Here is a 22,346-nt window from a genome sequence, read left to right as displayed (position 1 = left end):
ATAAGCCGTGTGATAGTATACAGCCTTCCTCAGTTTTGAAGCAGTCCATTGTTCCGTGTCTGGTTCTAACTGTTGCTTCTTGACCTGTATACAGATTTCTCAGGAGGCAGGTAAGGTAGTCTGGTATTCCCATCTCTTTAAGAATTTTCCACAGGTTGTTGTGATCCACACAGTTAAAGGCTTTCTCATAGTCAATGAAGCAGAAGTAGATGTTTTTCTGGAATTCCCTTGCTTTCTCTATAATATAATGGATGTTGGCAATTTGATCTCTGGTTCCTCTGCCTTTTCCAAATCTAGCTTGTATATCTGAAATTTCTTTGTTCACATACTGCTGAAGCGTAGCTTGAAGGATTTTGAGCATTATCTTGCTAGCATGTGAAGTGAGTGCAATTGTATGGTAGTTTGAACATCCTTGGTCATTGCCCTTCTTTGGGATTGGAGTGAAAACTGACCTTTTCCAGTCATGTGGCCACTGGTGAGTTTTCCAAATTTACTGACATACTGAGTATAGCACTTTCACAGCATCATCTTTTAGGATTTGAAATAGCTCAACTGAAATTCCATCACCTCCACTAGCTTTGTTCATAATAATGTTTCCTAAGGCCCACTTGACTTCACACTCCAGGATGTATGGCTCTAAGTGAGTGACCACACCATCATGGTTATCTCGTCATTAAGACCTTTTTTTTATATAGTTCTGTGTATTCTTGCCACCTCTTCTTAATCTCTTCTGCTTCTCTTAAGTTCTTAATGTTTCTCTCCTTTATTGTGCCCATCCTAGGATGAAATGTTCCCTTGATATCTCCAATTTTCTTGGAGACGTCTCTAGACTTTCTCATTCTGTTGTTTTCCTCTGTTTTTTTGCATTGTTCACTTAAGCCCCTCTTTTTTTTTCTCAAATCCTAGCTATTCTCTGATACTGTATTCAGTTGGGTATATCTTTCTCTTTCCCCCTTGCCTTTTGCTTCTAATATGATAATTTATAAAAGAGATTTTATAGGTTTTAAAGCAAAAACATGAATTAACCAAAGTAAAATTTTAGAAAACTTGAGTTTTGCTGCTTATATGTAAATTATGGAGAGAAAGGGACTTCTAAGGGTCAACTGAAAAAAACAAACACAACATAAAAGTTGAGAATTATGTTTATTCAGTGGCCTTATTGAGAATACAGCTCGGGAGATAGCCTCTCAGACACCTCTGAGGGACTGTTACAAAGAGGTAAGGGAGGAGGAGCCAGGACATGTAGGAATTTTTGCTGGAAAAAAAACATGTAGTTGAACACCAAAAGATTACTGCTAATTGTAAAAATCCAGACATCTCAGGTTAATGATTTTAGTTCTTTCTAAGTATGGAAAGATGCAAGAGTCAGAGTTCACTGAAATTATTCCTTAGACATGCATCTGAGCCATCTAGGGCCAGGATCCTGTCTTCCTCCATCCTGATAGCCCCTTAACATGGACTGTTGATGGTGGCTATAGTGGTGATGAATTGACGGCAGGCAACATTCATTGTTTACCAGAATGACAGGCAGCATGCTTTGTTTACTGAAAAGTCAGACAACATTTTTTTCCATGTAAGGAAAGACTTTAAGCTTAGAAAGCTAGAAGGTAGTATTTCTGAAGTAGTAATTTTAATAAATGAAGTAGTCACTGTATACAAATTTTCTGATCTCCTTCATCAAGACTATTCAGGATCTCTGTTGGTCTAGGTGAAGTTACTCATGTTCTTATGAGACATTATTTTGATCATTGTGTTAAGTAATATCTGTTGAGGGTATATTGTGTATCAGGTATTATTCTAAAAATGTATGTATCTTCACACTATCTCTATGAAATGAGTAGGGTTAGTCCCTTTTTACAGGTAAGGAAATTAAGGCACAAAGCTAGCAAGTGTTGGAGCTAGAATCAAACCCAGGGACTCGAATTTCAGTGTCCCTGTTCTTAAACGCTATCCTAAACTGATTTTCATAGACATCAGTTTAATTATTATGTCTGATTGTAGGGCTGATTTTAGAGTCTTTACAGAGGTAAAGCTCTAATCCAGTATGACCTGTGTGTTTAGTCACTCAGTCATGTCTGACTCTTTGGGACCCCATGAACTGTAGCCTGAGAGGCTCCTCTGTCCATGGGGATTCTCCAGGCAAGAATACTGGAGTGGGTTGCCATGCCCTCCTCTAGAGGATCTTCCCAACCCAGGGATCGAACCCAGGTCTCCCGCATTGCAGGTGGACTCCTTACTGTCTGAGTATAGGAAGGGGAAATTTGGACCTAGACATGTATAAAGAGAAGATGGCAGGAAAAGACATGAGGAGAAGATGGCAATCTGCAAGTCAGGAGAGAGTTCTGAAACAAATCTTTCCTTTTACAATCCTCAAATTGAACCAACACTATTGACATCTTGATTTGGGATTTCTAGCCTCCAACGTTGTGAGACAATAAATTTCTATTTTTTAAGCCACCACCACTTGTTTAAGCTGCTATTTTTTATAGCAGCACTTGCACACTAACATACCAGTCGACCTTAAATAGCTAAACATCATGACAAAATATGTGAGGGGAAAAAAGCAAAAACCTAAGAACAATGGGATAGAGAAGGTGAGCCCTATGATTACCCTACCTTACTGTCTGGAGTTTCCAGGCCATAGTGCAGTTAGAGGGAACTTAACCCGATCCTAGAGGTCAAGAGGCTCCCTGAGTTGAAGAGAATGTAGGGAGGCCATGATGGCTGGAATTTACAAGACAGATTATGGAAATAAAAGAACTCTGGAGATCTGTTAGAGGTTCCTGTTGGGCCTTCTCATATACTATGCATGTATATGAGAAAAACACTGGAGAGGAGCAGCTAGAACGCTTCTCAAAGGTCCAGGAATAGTTTGTATTCTTACCATCTAGAGGGAGAAAGGGACAAATAATTTCTAGTGATCAAAGTTGTCCATAAATTTAGTCTGCTCTGGTCCTACCTAACAAACTTAAAATAAAACTTCAACAAGATGAGGGCCTGTACATGTTAAGGCGGGACATGGAAAATATAAAAAACCCAAGTCAGACTTAAACAAAAGTGACAATAAGATGAAAAATACACTGGATGAGATTAATGGCAGATGAGACACTGCTGAAAAAAAATTAATAAACTTAAAAACAGAATAGAACCATCCAAGATGAAACACAAAAGGCTGGAAAATGAAATGAATGGAGCATCATTGAGATGTGAGAAATGTTGGATGGCTTAACTCTGTAATTGAAGTCCCCAAAAGAGCGGAGAAGTGGGTTGACAGAAAAGATATTTGAAGAATCAATGATGAAAAATTTTGTAAATTTAGTGAGAAGTATAATCATATAGATTCAAGAAGTTCAATGAACTCCAGCTGCAGGATGAAAAGTATTACATTAAGTAACATTATAATCATCATCATCAAATTGCTTAACACCAGAGGTAAAGAGAAGAATCTTAAAGGCAACTAGAGAAAAAAAAAAATCCACTTTATACTGAGCAATGGGTCAGTATAAAGGAATGACTGTAGACTTCTCATTCAAACAGTTCAGTTCCCAAGACAGTGGACAAAATCCTTAAGGTTCTAAAAAAAAGATAACCTATCAACCTATGGAATAAAACACCTAAATAAAATACCCAGGAATAAATTTAACCAAGGATGTAAAGATCAGTACTCTTAAAACCATAAAACATTGATGAAGAAAATTGAAGATGATACCAAGGAATAGAAAGATATTCCAGATTTATAGATTAGCAGAATTAATACTGTTAAAATCCATACTACCAAAAGAAATCTACAGATCTAATGCAATCCTTATCAAAATACTCATGACATTTTTCACAGAACTAGAAGAAATAATCCTAAATCTTACATGGAATCACAGAAGACCTTGAGTTGCCAAACCAATCTTGAGAAAAAAAAGGACAAAGCTAGAGGTATAATACTTTCTGACTTCAGACTATACTACAAAGCTGCAGTCATCAAAATAGAATGGTACTGGCACAGAAACAGATAAAGATCAATGGAATCAAATAGACAGCTCAGAAATAAACCCACATACTTATGTTCAATTAACCTACAATGAAGGAGGCATGATATTCACCGGAGAAAAGAGAGTCTCTTCAATAAGTAGTGCTTGGAAAACTGGACAGCTACTTGTAAAAGAATGAAATTGGAACATTTGTCTCACACCATATACAAAAATAAACTCAAAATGGATGAAAGACCTAAATGTAAGACCTGAGACCATAAAACTCCTGGATGAAAATATAGGCCGAACACTAATTTACAGAAAGTTTAACAATATTTTCTTAGACCTATCTCCTAAGGCAAAAGAAGTAAAAGCAAAAATAAATAAATGAGACCTAGTTAAATGTAAGAGATTTTTTTATAGCAGAGAAAACTATCACCGAAATGAAAAAACAATCCCTTGAATAGGAAAAAATATTTGCTAATGATATGACTGATAAGGGGTTAATATCCAAAATAGATACATGGCTCACACAACTCAATATTAGAAAAAGGAACAACCTGGGGGACTTCGCTGGTGGTCCAGTGGCTAAGACTCCATGCTCCCAATGCAGGGGATCTGGGTTTGATCCCTGGTCAGAGAATTAGGTCCCACATGCCCCAACTGAAAGATCCCACGTGCCACAACTAAGACCTGGTATAGCCAAATGAATAAAGTAATTAAACAATAATAACAAACAACTTGATTAAAAAATGGTCAGAAGAGAATGCTCTGGAAGTCTAGTGGTTAGGACTCAGCACTCTCACTGCCTGGGCTTGGGTTTGATCCCTGGCCAGGGAACTAAGATCCTGCAAGCTGCACGATATAGCAAAAAAATTAGGGGGCATGTAAATTGGTAAAACTCAGCAGTGGCCACAGGACTGGAAGAGGTCAGTCTTTGTTCCAATCCCAAAGAAAGGCAATGCCAAAGAATGCTCAAACTACCGCACAATTGCACTCATCTCACATGCTAGTAAAGTAATGCTCAAAATTCTCCAAGCCAGGCTTCAGCAATACGTGAACCGTGAACTTCCAGATGTTCAAGCTGGTTTTAGAAAAGGCAGAGGAACCAGAGATCAAATTGCCAATATGCGCTGGATCATTGAAAAAGCAAGAGAGTTCCAGAAAAACATCTATTTCTGCTTTATTGACTATCCCAAAGCCTTTGACTGTGTGGATCACAATAAACTGAAGAAAATTCTGAAAGAGATGGGAATACCAGACCACCTGACCTGCCTCTTGAGAAACCTGTATGCAGGTCAGGAAGCAACAGTTAGAACTGGACATGGAACAACAGACTGGTTCCAAATAGGAAAAGGAGTACGTCAAGGCTGTATATTGTCACCCTGCTTATTTAACTTCTATGCAGAGTACATCATGAGAAACGCTGGGCTGGAAGAAGCACAAGCTGGAATCAAGATTGCTGGGAGAAATATCAATAACCTCAGATATGCGGATGACGCCACCCTTATGGCAGAAAGTGAAGAAGAACTAAAGAGCCTCTTGATGAAGGTGAAAGAGGAGAGTGAAAAAGTTGGCTTAAAGCTCAACGTTCAGAAAACTAAGATCATGGCATCTGGTCCCATCACTTCATGGGAAATAGATGGGGAAACAGTGGAAACAGTGTCAGACTTGATTTTTTTGGGCTCCAAAATCACTGCTGCTGGTGATTGCAGCCATGAAATTAAAAGATGCTTACTCCTTGGAAGGAAGGTTATGGCCAACCTAGATAGCATATTTAAAAGCAGAGACATTACTTTGCCAACAAAAGTCTGTCTAGTCAAGGCTATGGTTTTTCCAGTGGTCATGTATGGATGTGAGAGTTGGACGGTGAAGAAAGCTGAGCGCCGCAGAATTGATGCTTTTGAACTGTGGTGTTGGAGAAGACTCTTGAGAGTCCCTTGGACTGCAAGAAGATCCAATCAATCCATCCTAAAAGAGATCAATCCTGGGTGTTCATTGGAAGGTCTGATGTTGAAGCTAAAACTCCAATACTTCGGGCACTTCATGCGAAGGGTTGACTCATTGGAAAAGACCCTAATGCTGGGTAGGATTGAGGGCGGGAGGAGAAGGGGACGACAGAGGATGAGATGGTTGGATGGCATCACCGACTCGATGGACATGGGTTTGGGTAGACTCCGGGAGTTGGTGATGGACAGAGAGGCCTGGCGTGCTGCAATTCATGGGGTTGCAAAGAGTCAGACAGGACTGAGCGACTGAACTTAACTGAAATTGGTACAGCTACTATGGAAAATATTATGGAGATTCATCAAAAAACTAAATATAGAACTATCATATGATTCAGCAGTTCCACTCTTGGGTCTATATTTGAAGAAAAAACAGTAATTTGAAAATATACATGTACCCCAATGTTGATAGCAGCATAATTTACAATAACCAAGATATAGAAGCAGCCTAAGTGTCCTTCAACAGATGAATGGTATATGTGTGTGTGTGTGTGTATACACACACATGTTGCACATGCAATGGAGTGTTACTCAACCATAAAAAAGAATGAGATTCTGCCATTTACAACAAAATGAATGGACCTAGAGGATATTATGCTTAGTGAAATAGTCAGACAGAGACAAATACTGTAATGTTATCACTTACTTGTGCAATCTAAAAGAATAAAACAAGTGAACATAATGAAATAGACTCACAGGTGTAGAAAATAAATTAGTGGTTACCAGTGGGGAGAGGGGAGTGAAGAGCAGCAAGATATGGATAGGGGAATAAGGAGGTACAAACTACTGTCTATAAAATAAGTAAGCTAGAAGGGTATATTATACAGCCCAGGGAAGTATAGTTGTTACTTTATAAACTTTAAATGCAGTATAATTTATAAAAATATTGAATCACTGTGTTGTATACCTGAAATTAATATTGTAAATCACCCATACATCACTTAAAAATAGTGAAAACACAAAGTACCATTATAGATATCAAAGAAGGGGCTATCATTACAGGTTCTATAAATAGTAAAAAAATAATAGAGCATAGTATGAATGCATTTATACTAATACATGTCCAACTTGGACAAAATGGACAAATTCTTTGAATGTCAACTTTCATACCTCTGTCAAGAAAAAATAGGTAACTTGAATAGCCCTGCATACTTTGAAAGAATTGAATTTATTATATTGTAAACCTTTTCACAAAGAAAAGCCCAGGTCTAGATATGTTCACTGGTGATTGTTACAAAAGGAAGGACAAAATAACACCAGTTCTATACAAACTCTTAGAAGATAGATGAGGAGGCTTTAATTCCACTAGTATCAAAATCAGAAAAATTTTTTAAGAAATGAAAACTGCAGACCTATATCCCTCATAGTTGGTTGCATAAATACATAACAAGTTTTTAGTATATCCAATTCAATAATACACAAAAAATAACATACTTTATAACTAAATGGGATTTATTCCAAGAATGCTAAATTGATTTAAACATTAAAAAATCAATCTGTAACTCAGCATATTAACAGAGTAGAAAGGAAAAGCATGTTAAAAGAAAAAACTACAGAAATCTCATCTCTCTCTATATATACATATATATATGAATATATGTATATCAGCAGCTTAAAATAGAAGTTTTACAGTCTAATAAAGAGATTTATGAAAGACCTAAAATTAATATGTCTAATGGTGATTGATTGATTGGTTCTTTAAGATGAGGAACAAGGAGATGATGTCTCCTCTTGTTTTTATTAAATATTTCAGTGGATCTTCTAGCCAGTGTAATAAGGAAAAAAAAAAATAGAGGAATACAGTTGGAAAAAAAGAATGTCTTTATTCATGGATAACATGATTATCTGTGTAGGAAATCCTGGAGTAGTGTGTGCATGCTCAGTCATGTTCAACTCGTTGCATGGACTGTAGCCCATCAGGCTCCTCTGTTCATGGGATTTCCCAGACAAGGATACTGGAGTGGATTGCCATTTCCTACTTCAAGGGATCTTCCTTGAAGATGACCAAGGAATCTTCCCTTGATGACCAAGGGATCGAACCCCAGTCTCTTGTGTCTTCCGTATTGGCAGGTGGATTCTTTACCACTTCTTCACCTAAGGAGTTTACAAAGTAGTACTAGATCTAATCAATCAGTTTATCAGAGTTACAAGATCATTGTGTAAAAATCAATTGTATTTCTGTATACTAACAATCAGAAGTTGGAATTTAAAAACAATACAGTAGCATCATAAATATGACATATTTAGGAGTGAATTTAACAGATTATCAGCAATCCCTCTATGCTGAAAATTACAGAACATTGCTAAGAGAAAATGAAGACCCAAATAAATGGAGAGGTATACTATGTTTTTGAATCAGAAGACGCAATATTGTTAAGATGTCATTTGTCCCCAGATTGATTCATAACTTCAATACAATCCCAGTCAACATCCCAGCAGGCTATTTTAAAATAGAAATTGAGACACTGATTCTAAAATGTATATGGAGATGCAAGAGACCCAGAATAGCTGAGACAACTTTGAAAAAGAACGTAATTCAAAGACTTACACTACCTGATGGTTAAGGCTTACTTTAAAGATATGTTAATCAGAACAGTATTATTTTAGTGTAATATGTATGTCTGGGCTTCCCTGGTGACTCAGATGGTAAAGCATCTGCCTGCAATGCGGGAGACCTGGGTTCGATCCCTGGGTCAAGAAGATCCCCTGGAGAAGGAAATGGCAACCCACTCCAGTACTCTTGCCTGGAAAATTCCATGGACAGAGGAGCCTGGTAGGCTACAGTATGTCTAGATTGGTAGAACAGAGTTGAGTGATTTCAAGTGCTGTTTGTAAGGGTATATACATATACCAAAATTTGTCAGATTACACACTTGAAATGTGTACATTTTGTCATTTATTTTAAATACAGCTAAAAAATATCACAAAATCTTTCAGGAAATGTAGTGGACATTCAAACTTTCATCATGTCACTGGGGGAATAGAACCAAAGAGGTAGCCTCATGTCAGAGTTTCAAGCAAAAAGAAACAAAGTTGTGTTGATTCTTCACTAAAAACCAGAGAGAAATAGAGAAATTATGTTGGTTGTGATATAATACAAGAATCTATGAAACTGTATATCTATGCAATCCCCAATTTGTATAATTTAGGCTGAATGGCCTCTTGAGATTCTTTTTCCCTGAACAGTTCTAAAATAGGAATTTCCGTTTATTTTAGTTCAAAGCTACATACATCCTTCAGAGAATTGTGGAGTTACAATAGCATAATTTTAAAGGTTCATTGTAGCACAAGCATGAACAGATGGTCCTAAAATCTGCTGGAGGAATGTTTTATTTTTTTGGCCTTCAAGGAATACATTTCTTTTCTCTTAGGGAGAAGGAACTGATTGTCTTCTTTTCAAAAGAATGAAGGGAGTTAGTGAAAGGTGCTCTGGAAAAGGGGGCAGAGGAAAGAGGTGCTGTTCCATTGACTGTTAGCATAGCTGTTCCTCGTGTTATACATGGAAGACAGTGTTTAACCACAGGTTGAATGAAAATATAAGGATCCCCCAGGAGCCCTGGCTGTTAACCTCTCCAGTGACTGCAGCAGGAGCTGAACACTGAATGCTCACAGTAAGATTGTCTTTACCCCTCCTCCCCCATGTCCCTGCCTGCCCATTGATAGGGGTGAGCAGTGGCTTATGAACGCTATTTCTAGCTAAACCCCTGGCTTTCCCTATCTCCTAGCTCTCACAAGCTTGCTGTTACTTTTAGCGTTGAGGCCACCAGCTCTAATCTCATTGTGTTCAAGTACCGTAAAAAACCCTGGTCTCCCTCCACATTCCTCATCTCCCCAAATTTAATTTCTGTCTCTGTACATCCACCTTTCTGACCCCATTTTTCACTCATCTTGAAAAACTCAAAGGCTCAGTCCCTGTAAGTTTTATTTGTCTCTGTCCACTTCCTTGTTGATCTAGCCAGTCCCTTGGCCTTAAATACAGTCTCCTGATGTCTTCTAGATATCTTGCTTCAACCTCACTGTTCCCTGTTTTATAGACTTGAGCGTCTTTTTTTTTAATTTATTTATTTATTTATTGGCCATGCTATATGGCTTGCAGGAGGATCTCAGTTCCCTGACTAGGGATTGAACCTGTGCCATGGGAGTGAAAGCTTGGAATCCTAACTACCAGGCCGCCAGAGAAGCCCTCAATTTGAGTTTCTTATTACTTACTTGACAGATATCTCTAGTTTTTTCAGGCATCTTAAGCTTAGCATGTTCAATTCTGAACGCCTGATCTTCCTTCAAATTTGCCTCTTGCAGTCTTCCCTAAATTAATGGCAGTGCCATCCTTCCATTTACCAGGCCCAAAACTTTGGAGTCGTCTTTAGGTCTTCTTTCATATCCTAAGTCGAGCCTATTGTTCTGTGTTCTGCTAGCTCTACCTATCTAGAACCCAGCCACCTCTCAACCCCTGGGCCAGTCGTGGTCTAAGGTAATCTTGGATTTGTGTGGTAGTCTCCTAACTGGTCTTTGTCGGCAGCCTTTCCCCCATCCATTTATTCTCAACACAGCAGCCCAAGTGATCCTGTTAAAACTAAGTCAAATCATGTCACTCTTCTGCTCAAAATTCTCCAAAGATCTTTCATCCCAATCAGAACTATACCTGAAGTCTTCTATACCATATGTTCTCCTTAACCCACTATCTGTTTAACCTTACTTCTTATACCTCTCCCTTTTCAGTCACACTGTCCTTAATTAATGTTCCTTGAAATTGTCTGGCTTGCTAACATGCTGCAACTACACAGCCATTGAACCAGCTGTTCTAAGTGCCTGTAGGGCTCTAGGCTCTTCCTTGGATAGTCCCATGGCTTTTCCCTCTCTTTTCAGTAAGAACTCTCCTAGGTATCCCAATATTAAGTGGCACTTGCCAGTACTCCTAGTCATCCTTCATGCCTTAGTTTTCTATATAGCACTTACCAGTGTCTAACATTTAATGTATTTTACTTTTCCCCTCCCCCTCTGCACACAAGAATATGAGTTCTGTGAGGGAAGATTGTTCAGTACTGAATGAACCGAGTGCTAACACAATGCCTGGTACACATTAGATGCTCATTTGCTACACAAGTGAGTGAAGGTTCAAGGTTCATGATATGTAGACCCATAGGCCTGGAAGGTGAATGCTAGCTTCTCTGCACAAGGGAACCGCAGCTAATTGGAAGGACAAATATTTGTATTTTCCCTAAACATCTCCAGGAAAGGACATTCCTCCACCTGTCCTATTGTCATTCAACTCAGTGTTCCTTTCTCAGTTCTGCATCTCTTCCTTCACTCATGCTTTTTTCTTTATCCAAAGTGTTCTTCCTCTGTACCTGATTTCATAGCCAATTCAAATGTTAAACCCTTTAGGAAACCTTAATTCTCCATTCTCCAGACAGTATCACTCCGTTTTACCTTCCTCTGTTTCCTATCTTTCTTTTCTTTTTTGACCGTACCGCTTGCAGGATCTTAGTTCCCTCACCAGGGATCAAACTCAGGCCCCAGCAGTAAAAGCACTGAGTCCTAATCACTATGCCACAAGGGAATTTCTCTAGAACTGTATCCTTTTAATGGTGTTTATGATTGTGTGAATGTTAGATTCTAGGGGTGGGGAACAGGGGAAAAAAAGCTCATGTACGTTTTACTTGGTATGCTAAAATGATTCTTTTAAGATAAGACCCACGTAGAATTTAGCTCAATGCCTGACTCATGGTTGGCACTTCATATGTGTTCTCTGTTTTGCACATACTGTTGTTATAGAAATTGTCTCCCTGCCTTTTATCAGTATGTCATTGTCACTAATTTGTGAACTCTTAGGAAGGTCTGAATCCCATTATCTCATAAGATATACTCAGTGGAATTATTTGCTGCTGACTTGAAGATTGCTTTGCAATTTTATAAGCAGAGTAGAGGAGACAAGCATACAAATTTTATTTAACAAATACTTAAACTTATTATGCTCTTGGTGCTATTCTAAGCACTTTATTAATATTTGTTTAATCCTCATAACTTATAAAATAGTTACTTTTATTACCCCATTTTACAGAGGAGGAAATTGAGATACAGAGAAATCATGTAACTTGCCCAATGTCATACAGCTAGTTAGTGACTAGGCTAAGATTGTATTATAGGCAATCTGGCTTAAATCCTTGATATTAATCAGATCCAGAGCTGGATGTGGATGATGCCATATAAGAAATACAAAAAATGGGCTAAGGTAGTTCAAAAAAGGGAGTGGTCACATTAGTTCTGATGGGGAATTAAAGAAGGCTACCGGTAGGAACTGGTGTTTTTACTAAGTCTTGACTTGGGATCAGCTTTTTTCAGTTGCCTTGGATATGGGAGAAGAAAAGAGAGGGTGATGGTGGTGGTATAGTTGCTAAGTCATGTCCAACTCTTGTGACCCCATGGACTGTAGCCGGCCAGGCTCCTCTGTCCATGGGATTCTCCAGGCAAGAATACTGGAGTGGGTTGCCATTTACTTTTCCAGGGGATCTTCCCGACCCAGGAATTGAACCCAGGTCTCCTGCATTGGGGGTGGATTCTTAACCAACTGAGCTACAGAGGAAGCCCAAAGGGAGGGTAAATAACGGCATATGCTACAGCTCAGAGATGGGAAATGGTTAACACATCAGGAGGTAGTCCTGCTTGCAAGGATACAGTAGGAAGGGAGGTGGGTAAAGCAAGAAAGCTGGTTTGAAATTAGAGCATAGGACACTTATGATCTGAGTGGAGGACAAGGTGGGGAAGATGTGATCAGAGCTGTGCCTTTGGTAAATATGGAAACAATCAGTCGATCTAAGATAGAAAAGAAAATTTTTATTTGAGCCAAATTGAGGATTATAGCCTGGAAAAGCATCTCAGAAAGCTCTGAGAACTGTTACACCCGTTAGAAATCAATGCACAGTTATAAGTTTTTTGAGACAGAGTGTTATACATTACATGACATATTATTAACAGTTGACACAACCCAGATCTGCTAGAAATGATCCCCTTACAAAATCCAGAGGAAATGTTATCTTTTAAGTGGTCTTGTTGGAGCTTGGAGAATGTTGCTTTCATGGTTGAGCAGGTATTTCTACCAATGGGGAGGCCTGGTGGGTGCATAAAGCAGATACACAATGCACAGTAGAAGGGAAAGAGAAGGACAAAAAGCAGAGAAAATTTTTTTTATGTTTACAATTTTTCTTATTTTACCATTAAATACGAATTTTATTTCACATGTAGAATGAATCAGTGCTGCTAGAGATTGACTCTAGGTAAAACAGTTATAAAGTTGTTAAATGTCCAGAAAAGAGGTAATTGATCTTGAACTACAGTAACAATAGTAATAGATCAACAGATATTACAGAATTTGAATTGACAGAGCAGAGAAATGGCTCAACTAAAGTGGAAAACCAATTATTTATATCATCGTATGACAAGTGTAAGTTTACTTTATGTTCAGTAAGATCCTTTGAATATTTGGGAAATTCTCTCTTTGGTATAAATGAACATGGTTTTAAGAAAACAAACAAACAAACCCTGTTCATTCAGTTCTAAAGAAATAAGAAGTTTTAAGAAAATCTCATTGGCTTTGAAATTGACATCCAGGAAAATGATTTTATTAGAGGCTAGCTAATTTATTTAGAATGTCCAAATTGAAAACTTTTTATATTTTTTGATGAGGCCATTCGGCTTATGGAATCCCTGGTTCCCTGACCAGGGACTGAACCTGGACCCAGCAGTGAAAGCACTGAGTCCTAACTACTGGATCACCAGGAAATTCTTGAAAATATTTTTAATCTGCTCAATGTAAGCAAAATTAGAAATCACTTTAGCCTAATGATTTGGAAGAAATGGCAGGTATAATATTTTTTAGAATTGCTGTATCTGATTGTATCTATTTCTTTCATGTGATATAAATAAATGTAAATTGTAATTGAGAACCTAAATTAGTCTGTCTACTGACTTCCCCAAGAAGGAATCTTCTGACTTACCTTATTTGCAAAACTTATTTAAAAGTATTTTTTGGAAAACCCTGTGAAAACTAGTTTGTTTTATTGGGTTGATAAAAGTTAATGTGAGAGGAATTTTTAATTATTGTTGGGATGCCTCTGGTAATACAGCTATATATATTAAAATATTAACTTTGCAAAAGTTATAAACATAACAGAGTCAAACCAGAAGACGATGGTATCTTGGCTTTGTATTGGTATAGTACCTAGAAATAAATTTACCAAGGAGATAAAAGACTTGAAACCTTAAAACTATAAAATTTGTTGAAAGAACTCGAAGAAGACCTAAATAAATGGGACAACATCTCATGTTCATGTATTGGAAGGCTGAAAGTTGTTAACATGTTAATACTACTCAAAGTGATCTACAGATCTAGCACAAGCCCTATCAGAAATCCAAAGGGGACTTCCCTGGTGGTCCAGTGGATAAGAATCCACCTGCCAGTGCAGGGGAAACAGGTTCAGTCCCTGGTCCAGGAGGATTCCACATACATAGCACAGAGCAAGTAAGCCCCTGTGCCATAACTACTGAGCCTGCAGAGCCCGAGCTCACGATCCCATGAGCCACAGCTAATGAGCCCTAATGCTGAGACTGCTGAAGCCTGTGAGCCTAGAGCCTGTGCCCCACAACAAGAGAAGCCACTGCACCACAATGAAGAGCAGCCCCTGCTCACAGCAACTAGAGAAAGCCCTGCATAGAGCAGTGAAGACCCAGTGCAACCAAAAATAAAAATAAAAAAAATTTTCTTTAAATTCCAATGGCCTTTATTTTATAGAATTGGAAAGCTAATACTCAAGTTCATTTGAAATTGCAAGGGACTCTGAAGCCAAAATCTTGTAAAAGAACAAAATTGGAGACCTCACACTTGTCAGTTTCAAAACTTACTTCAAGGCTACAGTAATCAACAGTGTGGTATTGGCATGAAATAGAATTAAGGTCCCAGAAATAAATTCATACATTTAATGACCAGTTGATTTTGACAAGGGTGCCAAGACTATTTAATGGTGAAAGAATGGTCTTCAACAAATGGTACTGGGACAATTGGATATCCACATGTAAAAAGAATTAAGTTGTCCCCTTACTTCAAATCATAAAGTTTAATTCAAAATAGATCAATGACCTGAATCAGTTCAGTTCAGTTCAGTTCAGTCACTCAGTCGTGTCCGACTCTTTGCGACCCCATGAATCGCAGCATGCCAGGCCTCCCTGTCCATCATCAACTTCTGGAGTTTACCCAAACTCATGTCCACTGAGTCGGTGATGCCATCCACATTTCCATAGTAGCACTATTCACAATAGCCAAAAGGTGGACATGGCCGAAACATTCATGGATGGATGGTTAAAGAAATTGTGATGTATATGCACAATGATATATTTTTCAGCCATAAAAGAAAATAAAGTACTGATATATGATATACTGATATGTCATATATACATATATGTATATATGATACATATATCAGAATGAAATACTGATATATGCTCACCATGGGTAAGCTCTTAAAACATGCTAAATTAAAGAAGCCAGACACAGTAGTCACATATTCTGTGTTTCCATTTATATGAAATATCTAGAATGGAGACAAAATACAGATTCATGTTGGAGGGGGGAATGGGAAGAAACCAGTTAAATAGTAAGGGAGTTTACTTTGAATGAATGATGGAAGTTTTGGGGAACTAGATAAGAGTGGTGGTTGAAGAACATTGTAAATACACTGAATGCCACTGAGCTGTTCATTTTGAAATGGTTAATTTTATGTCATGAGAATTTCATTTCGATACATTTTTTTGAGTATAGTAGTACAGGAATATAAAAGGTATCAGAACACTCATCTGCTGTTTTTCACACTGCAGTTTATAATGTTAAGAGAAAGGGAGTAAAACAAAATAAAAGTTTTAAACTAGAGTTTCAAAAGATCAGAGCCATTTAAAAAGATTGAATTAGGAAGTTTAACAAATGATAAGGATAAATGTGAAGGAAAAAATAAGAATAAAAGCAAACAAATAAATTATCATTGACCTATTTCAACAGAAGCTAGATTTTAGCATCAAGATGATATAAGCTCAGATTTATTAACTAGATACAAAATGGTGGCCAATGAGCTTTTCCATGTGAGGTTCAGAATTATCACCTTAAAATCTCATGATAAGAATAAAGCAAAATATTAGTTATTTCATTGAAGATATCAAACATAAGTTAGTAAAACTAAGAAATAATGGAGTTCATATATTTATAGAGGAGAGCACTCCTTTGTATGGATATGAGAAAAGAACGCAGGTACACTTAAATATAGGATATTCTTTTGACTTATAATTTCAGTGTGTATATATTCTCAGAGAATCCATTGGATAGAAGAAACTACTGTAATTAGGTAAACTAATTTTAGTTACTTGAGTTCAGTGCAGCAGTAAAAAAGACAAAATGAATGCAAAATGTGTCATGTGCTTGGGTTATAACACAAATCACCTATAAATTATAGAGAGAATTTTTGTGTATGTTGAACTTTTTCTAACGGTGACTGATTTTTCACTTTGCCTTTATTCTTTAGTAGCTCCTTTGTCACTTTAATAAATAATATTCTCTTTTGTCTTTGAGAAGGTGAAGGAGCTGTGCTGTGTCAGGCACACCAAAAAGTGCCCATTCTTGGCAGAATAAGAAAGTTAGCCCTCTTCTTTGATTGCAGATGATAAAAGCCATGAACAAGTCCAATGAGCACGTCTTGGCAGGAGGTGCCTGTTTCAATGAGAAGGCAGACTCCCATCTCGTGTGTGTACAGAATGATGATGGCAACTATCAGACCCAGGCTATCAGTATTCATAATCAGCCCAGAAAGGGTGAGTGTTTGAGCTGATTGAGGTCATGTGAATGGAAGATAGTACTGTAACTGGAGAGTGGATATCTCAACCCCATAACACTCACTGTCAGAATAGGTGAAAACAGTTGATTACATTAACCTTTCGAAGCTTGTTCTGCAGGAATATGTTGACTACCCAGGCTTAGAGTTGCAAATGGAATCTCTGTCATTGAGGGGAGCATCTTGAAAATACTGCCTCAGGACACTGACCGGTCCAGCATAGGTATTTGATGCATTGGGCCCATGGTGAGAATATGCTTAGCTAGATTTAGCGCTTTTTGAATGGTCATACCAAAGAGTGTTAGTTAATAGATTGACAGGATTCTGAAGGAAGCCTTCCAGGTTCAGCGGTACTCGGAATGTGGTCTCATCACTTAGGAGATTGTTAGAAATGAAGATTGCATATTCCAGATCTGCTAAATCAGAGTTTGCATTTTAACACAATTGCTGTGTGATTCAAATACACATTAGAATTTAAGAAGCACTGCTCAATATGCCATTTCCTAAAGTGTCTTATCAGTGTCTATGGTTTTTAAAATACTCACATAAATAAATAAAACTTTTGCTTATTATATTAGACTGAGAAACCCTGTATTAAATAAGTTTAAGCAGATTTCTTTATTACAGGACTTTTTAGAGCCTTTAGTGTGTTTTTTTGGTTTTTTTTTAAAAGGAGGATAGTGCCTAGACCTTCCCAAATTTATTTGACCATGAATCTTTTTCCTCTCAGAATATATCCTAAAACTAGCTTTCTTTAGTGTGCTTCATTAAGCACTTCTCTAGTAGACATACTACTTCTATCTTCAATGTATATTTTTAAAATCAGTTGTTTAGTAAAGGCATAAAAGGTACTGAACACTTGTGTATTCAAATATAATATCTAAAACAGGTAGGTGATAAGTCTACTATGCTCCCTATTAGTCAAATCATATATATAATATTTTAATAAGTTCTGGGTATCATTAATATAGTTGGTAATACCCACTGATAAAACTAGAAGGTCTTCAAAGGATGATTCAAGGCCTGTGAGAAGTTTGGAAACTAGGTCATGGGAAGATCTCTTGAATAAAATATAAATGTTTAACCTAGAAAAGTATAGATTGAAAGGGTGAAAAATAGGTATCTCTATTTTTAAGGTTCTCTATTATGTGGAAATAATATTCAACTTACTCTCTTACAAAAGACCAAAACCAGCACCATGGGTGAAAGCTACAAGGATCTAGATTTGGGCTCTATTTGAGAGCACACTCTGTAACACTGAGAGCTATCCAGAAATAGAAAAGGTTGCCTTGTGCTATTGTGGGCTCCCTGTCACTAAGGAGTCTTTGACAAAGGCTAGATGACCTACCCATTAGAGATGCTGTAGGGCCGGTGGGTAGGAAGTTGGAATATCTTAGTCCAATGTAAGATGTGGAGAAATAAAACAGTGTAGTGCAGTTTTATAAAGCAAAATGTAATTAAATATCCTTTCTTTTATGAAGAGGTGTTCATCTTTTAAATAGGTGTTTTTTAAAAGCTCACTTGGTAAATAAAATAGCTGGCAACCATATCTCCATATTCAAAATATATTTGCCCTTAAAAAAAAGCAGTGAATTAGATCTGGGGTCAGCAAACTTTTTCTGTGAATGGCTATATGATAAATATTTTAGGCTTTGCAAACCTGTGGTCTTTGTTGCCAATACTCTGGCATCATACTTCAAAAACTGCCATAGATAATATATAAATGAATGAATATGGCTGTGTTCCAGTAAAATTTTATTTACAAAAACAAGCTGCAGACCAAACCTTAGTCTTGACTACTTAAGATTTCCTTGCTTCTTGATTGAAGGAAGCTCAAAACAAAATGGAAGCGTGTATCTTAAAACCTCATTCTCTAAGCCCTCATTAGTATTTGAATTATTGGTTACTTGTATATTGTAGTGTGTAGAGTAAGTGTTTTTTATTTTCTGTATGATGGTTTCAATAATATTTCGTTATTATTTTCAGTCCCTCCATCTCAAAGTCTTTCTTCACTAACCTATTTCTGTTGCTATTTTAGTGACTGGTGCCAGTTTCTTTGTGTTCAGTGGCGCTCTAAAATCCTCTTCAGGATATCTTGCCAAGTCCAGTATTGTGGAAGGTAAAGAATGGGTTATTTACTGCATGTACATAGTTCAGTCTTAATTATACAACTGAAAAACAAGGGGCATTAAAGGAAAATGTGACACTTTTGCCAAAGACTTCTGACTCCACAGAAGTTATTTATTCAATAGCATCTCATTGTACAGCTAATTAAGACTGTCATAAGGGTGATTAACTCTCCAAAGAAAGGAGTAAGTGGTAGAGATGCCATGGAACACCAACATAAAGTTAAGAGAAGACTTTTCAGAGCTCTGGAATAAGGTATCCAAGGGGATGCAGTCTGAGTTCAGATACATCGCTGGTTGCAAATCTGTAAATAAGTAGGTGAAGTTCAGCCCCACTTATAAGTTTATTTTATTGAAGTATAGTTGATTTACAATGTTATGTTAATTTCTACTGTACAGCAACATGATCCAGTTTTATATATATGTAAATACACACACACACATTCTTTTTCATATTCTTTTCCGTTATGGTTTATCACTGGATATTTATTTTCTTCCTCAACTATTCTTCACTGTATTTTGATCTAGTTACTCTTGTTGCATAACAAATTAACCAGAATTTAATGGCTTAAAGCAACTATTTTATCATGCTCATTGCTCTGGGTCTGCCCTTGATAGGGCAATGCAGGGATGCCTTGATCTTGCTCAGTGATGTCTGGGGCCTCAGTTGGGATGACTTGAAGGTTGGTGGTTACTTGATCGCCAGGAGCTAGAATTACCTGGAAGTTTGTTGACTCAAATGTCTGGGGCCCGTCTTGGGATGATTTAAAAACTAGGAAAGATTACTGGAGTCCTTAACAATGGACTGTTTAGCATGCGACCTTGGGCTAGTTGGACTTCTTATATGGTGGCTCAGAACTCCAACCACAAGTGTTCCAGCACAAGGCCAAAGCTGCATTGGTTTTATGACCAACCCTTGAAAATCGCAGTCACTTCCATCATCCTCTGGTGGTGGAAGTGGTCATAAGTCTGCTGGGGGGAGAGGAGTTAGACTCCATTTCTTGATAGGGAAATGGAAAGGTAGCGTTGTAGAAAAGCATGTGAGACAGGAGATGCTATGATTATCTTTGGAAAGTACAATCTGCATACAGAATGACAGATTTTCATTTCCACTGTGGCTCACTCCAGTGCCCTAAGAGCAGTTCTTCCTGAGGGTGGATTCCTTTGTGTTAATTGAACACAATTAACACAATTGAGTTTATTGCCAAACTCAATAAAACAGCAAGTGAAGAGCAAAGTATGCTAATATTTCACAACTTAATTTCACAACTCAAAGCAGAAATAGTCTATTAAGAAATTAAGAAACCTAGGAGTTAGTCGTTCCACTTCCTCATCAAGAAATCTAGGCGTTAAATGACTAATTAATGCCTTTGTAATCAAATATTGACTACCTTTAAAATGTGTCTTTACAAGATGTTTAAAAAGCATCCCTTAAATGTCAAAATGATAAACTGAACTGAAAGAACTCCTTACAAATGCAAAGCAGTGTATTTGAAAAGTTACATTTATGTCTTTGGATTGAGAAGTTCTTAGGTCTTGCATTGCGCCACGTGTGACAGTAGAGCAATTAGCTACCTATTTATGAAAATTTTACTGACACTCTTTAGAAATTATTTCAGTTGACAAAATTATGTGTCAGAGAATCAGGATAATTGCTCAGCATGTGACAGCTTATTCCCTCAATTTCAGTATTTTCCTTTAACTTAGGTGGTAGCCCCCAAACAGTTATCATCTGTTGGCTCATGGGAGCCCATGTAAAACATACGTAGTAGCTTTGCCTTACTGCCAGTCAATAAATGGGACTACTCCCCATTTCACTACTGTTGTTTATTCAGTGATTTATTTAACAAGCACTGGCATTCACGGTCTGCAGTCATGGTAAGGTGAGTGATGCAAACAAATGAATATGATTAGAGCATGATAAACACAACAGTGGAAGCACGAACAAAATGCTCTATGTCCAAAAGAGGGATGTGACCATGTGTAAGCTTTCCCTTTGAGGAGTCTCAGGACAAACTTAGTTGTGCCTGAAGTGAAATCAACAGGCAGGTGTTTTAAGCAGAATCCATCTTGGCATTTGCTCCTCATAACACTTTCAGTAAGTAAGAGGTTGAGCTCAAAGGACAAAACCTGCTTTGTATCTGTCAGCTTTAGAGACTAGAAGTTTCACGTTTAATCCTAGAGGGATTTGCTAGATGCCAGGTAGAGAATTTTATCTGCCCCTTTCCCTGGCTTTGCATTGTTTCCATCTGTATTGTCTTGGTGCTGATTCTCAGATGGCGTTATGGTCCAGATCACTGCAGAGAACATGGATGCCCTGAGGCAGGCGCTGCGGGAGATGAAGGACTTCACCATCACCTGTGGCAAGGCAGAGGCCGAGGACCCGCAGGAGCAAATCCACATCCAGTGGGTGGATGACGACAAGGACGTCAACAAGGGGTAAATGAAGCAAACTTCCCCTCAGTGACATTTCGTTATGGGCTAGCCTCTGGGTTTTGTCTAGACTGGCATTTTATTACTTTCTGAAACCCCTGCCTAAAAGAATGGACTGCTTTGTATTATAACATGGACTTTTAAATTTCTGGTTTCTTGGCTTAATTTCTGAAAAAGTTTCTCTGCATATTTTTGAAGGAAGGAGCTGATGAAACACAACTGTCCCTCTAAAGTTATTGAGATAATAGTAAAACCTAAGCCTTTTTGGTTTACAAAACACTTTTGCTAATATTGTTTCATTTGATAAAACAACTACAGATGAGTAAATAAATACCAAAAGGATAAATGACTCCACAAAGCTTGAAATTGGCTGGGCTAGGACTTAAAGCCACCTCCTTGGGCTTCAAATCCTATGGTCATCTCTAGAATATGGCAACTGTGTTCTGATGGTTCAAGCCAAAACCTTGGAGTCATCTTCGACACTTTGCCTCACACCTTACACCTTAATCCAGCAGCAGAGCCTGTTAGCTTTCTTTTTAAACATGTCCAGAATTGTACTACTGCTCACTGCTTCTCTTGCCATCATTTGGTCTGCATTATTGCAGCAGGCTCCTGATTGGTTTCCTTGTTTCCAGTCTTGGCCTCCTCCCTCCTCCTGGCCTAGTCAGTTTCCAGCACAGCAGCCAGAGCCATGTCACTTCTTGCACAAAACTCACCACTGACTTTCAGGGTCATTCAGGGTAAAAGCCAAAGTCTGCTACAACTTACAAGCCTTACACAATCCCCTGCCCACTCTCTTACTTCTCAGAAACAGTATCTGGCTTCTTGTGTGAATATATTAGCTATACTTCTGCCCTCAGACCTTTGTACCTTCACTTTCTCAACAAAGGCTTCCCTGGCCAACCTACTACATTGTAAGCCTCTCATACACATTTCTTCCCTCCTCCACCA

General features: G+C 37.9%; 1 protein-coding gene and 1 long non-coding RNA gene across 8 annotated transcripts in view; both read left to right on the top strand.

Annotated features, from left to right (window-relative positions):
- Positions 1-22,346, top strand: part of ZFYVE9 (zinc finger FYVE-type containing 9) — a 168,263-nt gene that overhangs the window by 137,454 nt on the left and 8,463 nt on the right. For all 7 annotated transcript variants that reach the window (XM_081485364.1, XM_081485362.1, XM_081485360.1 and 4 more), the window contains 3 exons: positions 16,666-16,816; positions 18,875-18,955; positions 21,239-21,401. In XM_081485364.1, the coding sequence (XP_081341490.1) occupies positions 16,666-16,816; positions 18,875-18,955; positions 21,239-21,401 (395 nt within the window). The remainder of the gene's footprint in view (positions 1-16,665; positions 16,817-18,874; positions 18,956-21,238; positions 21,402-22,346) is intronic.
- On the top strand, positions 4,264-6,647 carry LOC145504479 (uncharacterized). The gene is made up of 2 exons (XR_014052230.1): positions 4,264-4,658; positions 4,808-6,647. It is a non-coding gene; the product is annotated as an uncharacterized LOC145504479 (long non-coding RNA).

Source organism: Giraffa tippelskirchi, chromosome 5, assembly GCF_054371585.1.
Source record: "Giraffa tippelskirchi isolate mGirTip1 chromosome 5, T2T-mGirTip1v1.2.pri, whole genome shotgun sequence".
In the NCBI taxonomy this organism is placed as follows: Eukaryota; Metazoa; Chordata; class Mammalia; order Artiodactyla; family Giraffidae; genus Giraffa; species Giraffa tippelskirchi.
This window is presented reverse-complemented; position numbering and strand designations above follow the sequence as displayed.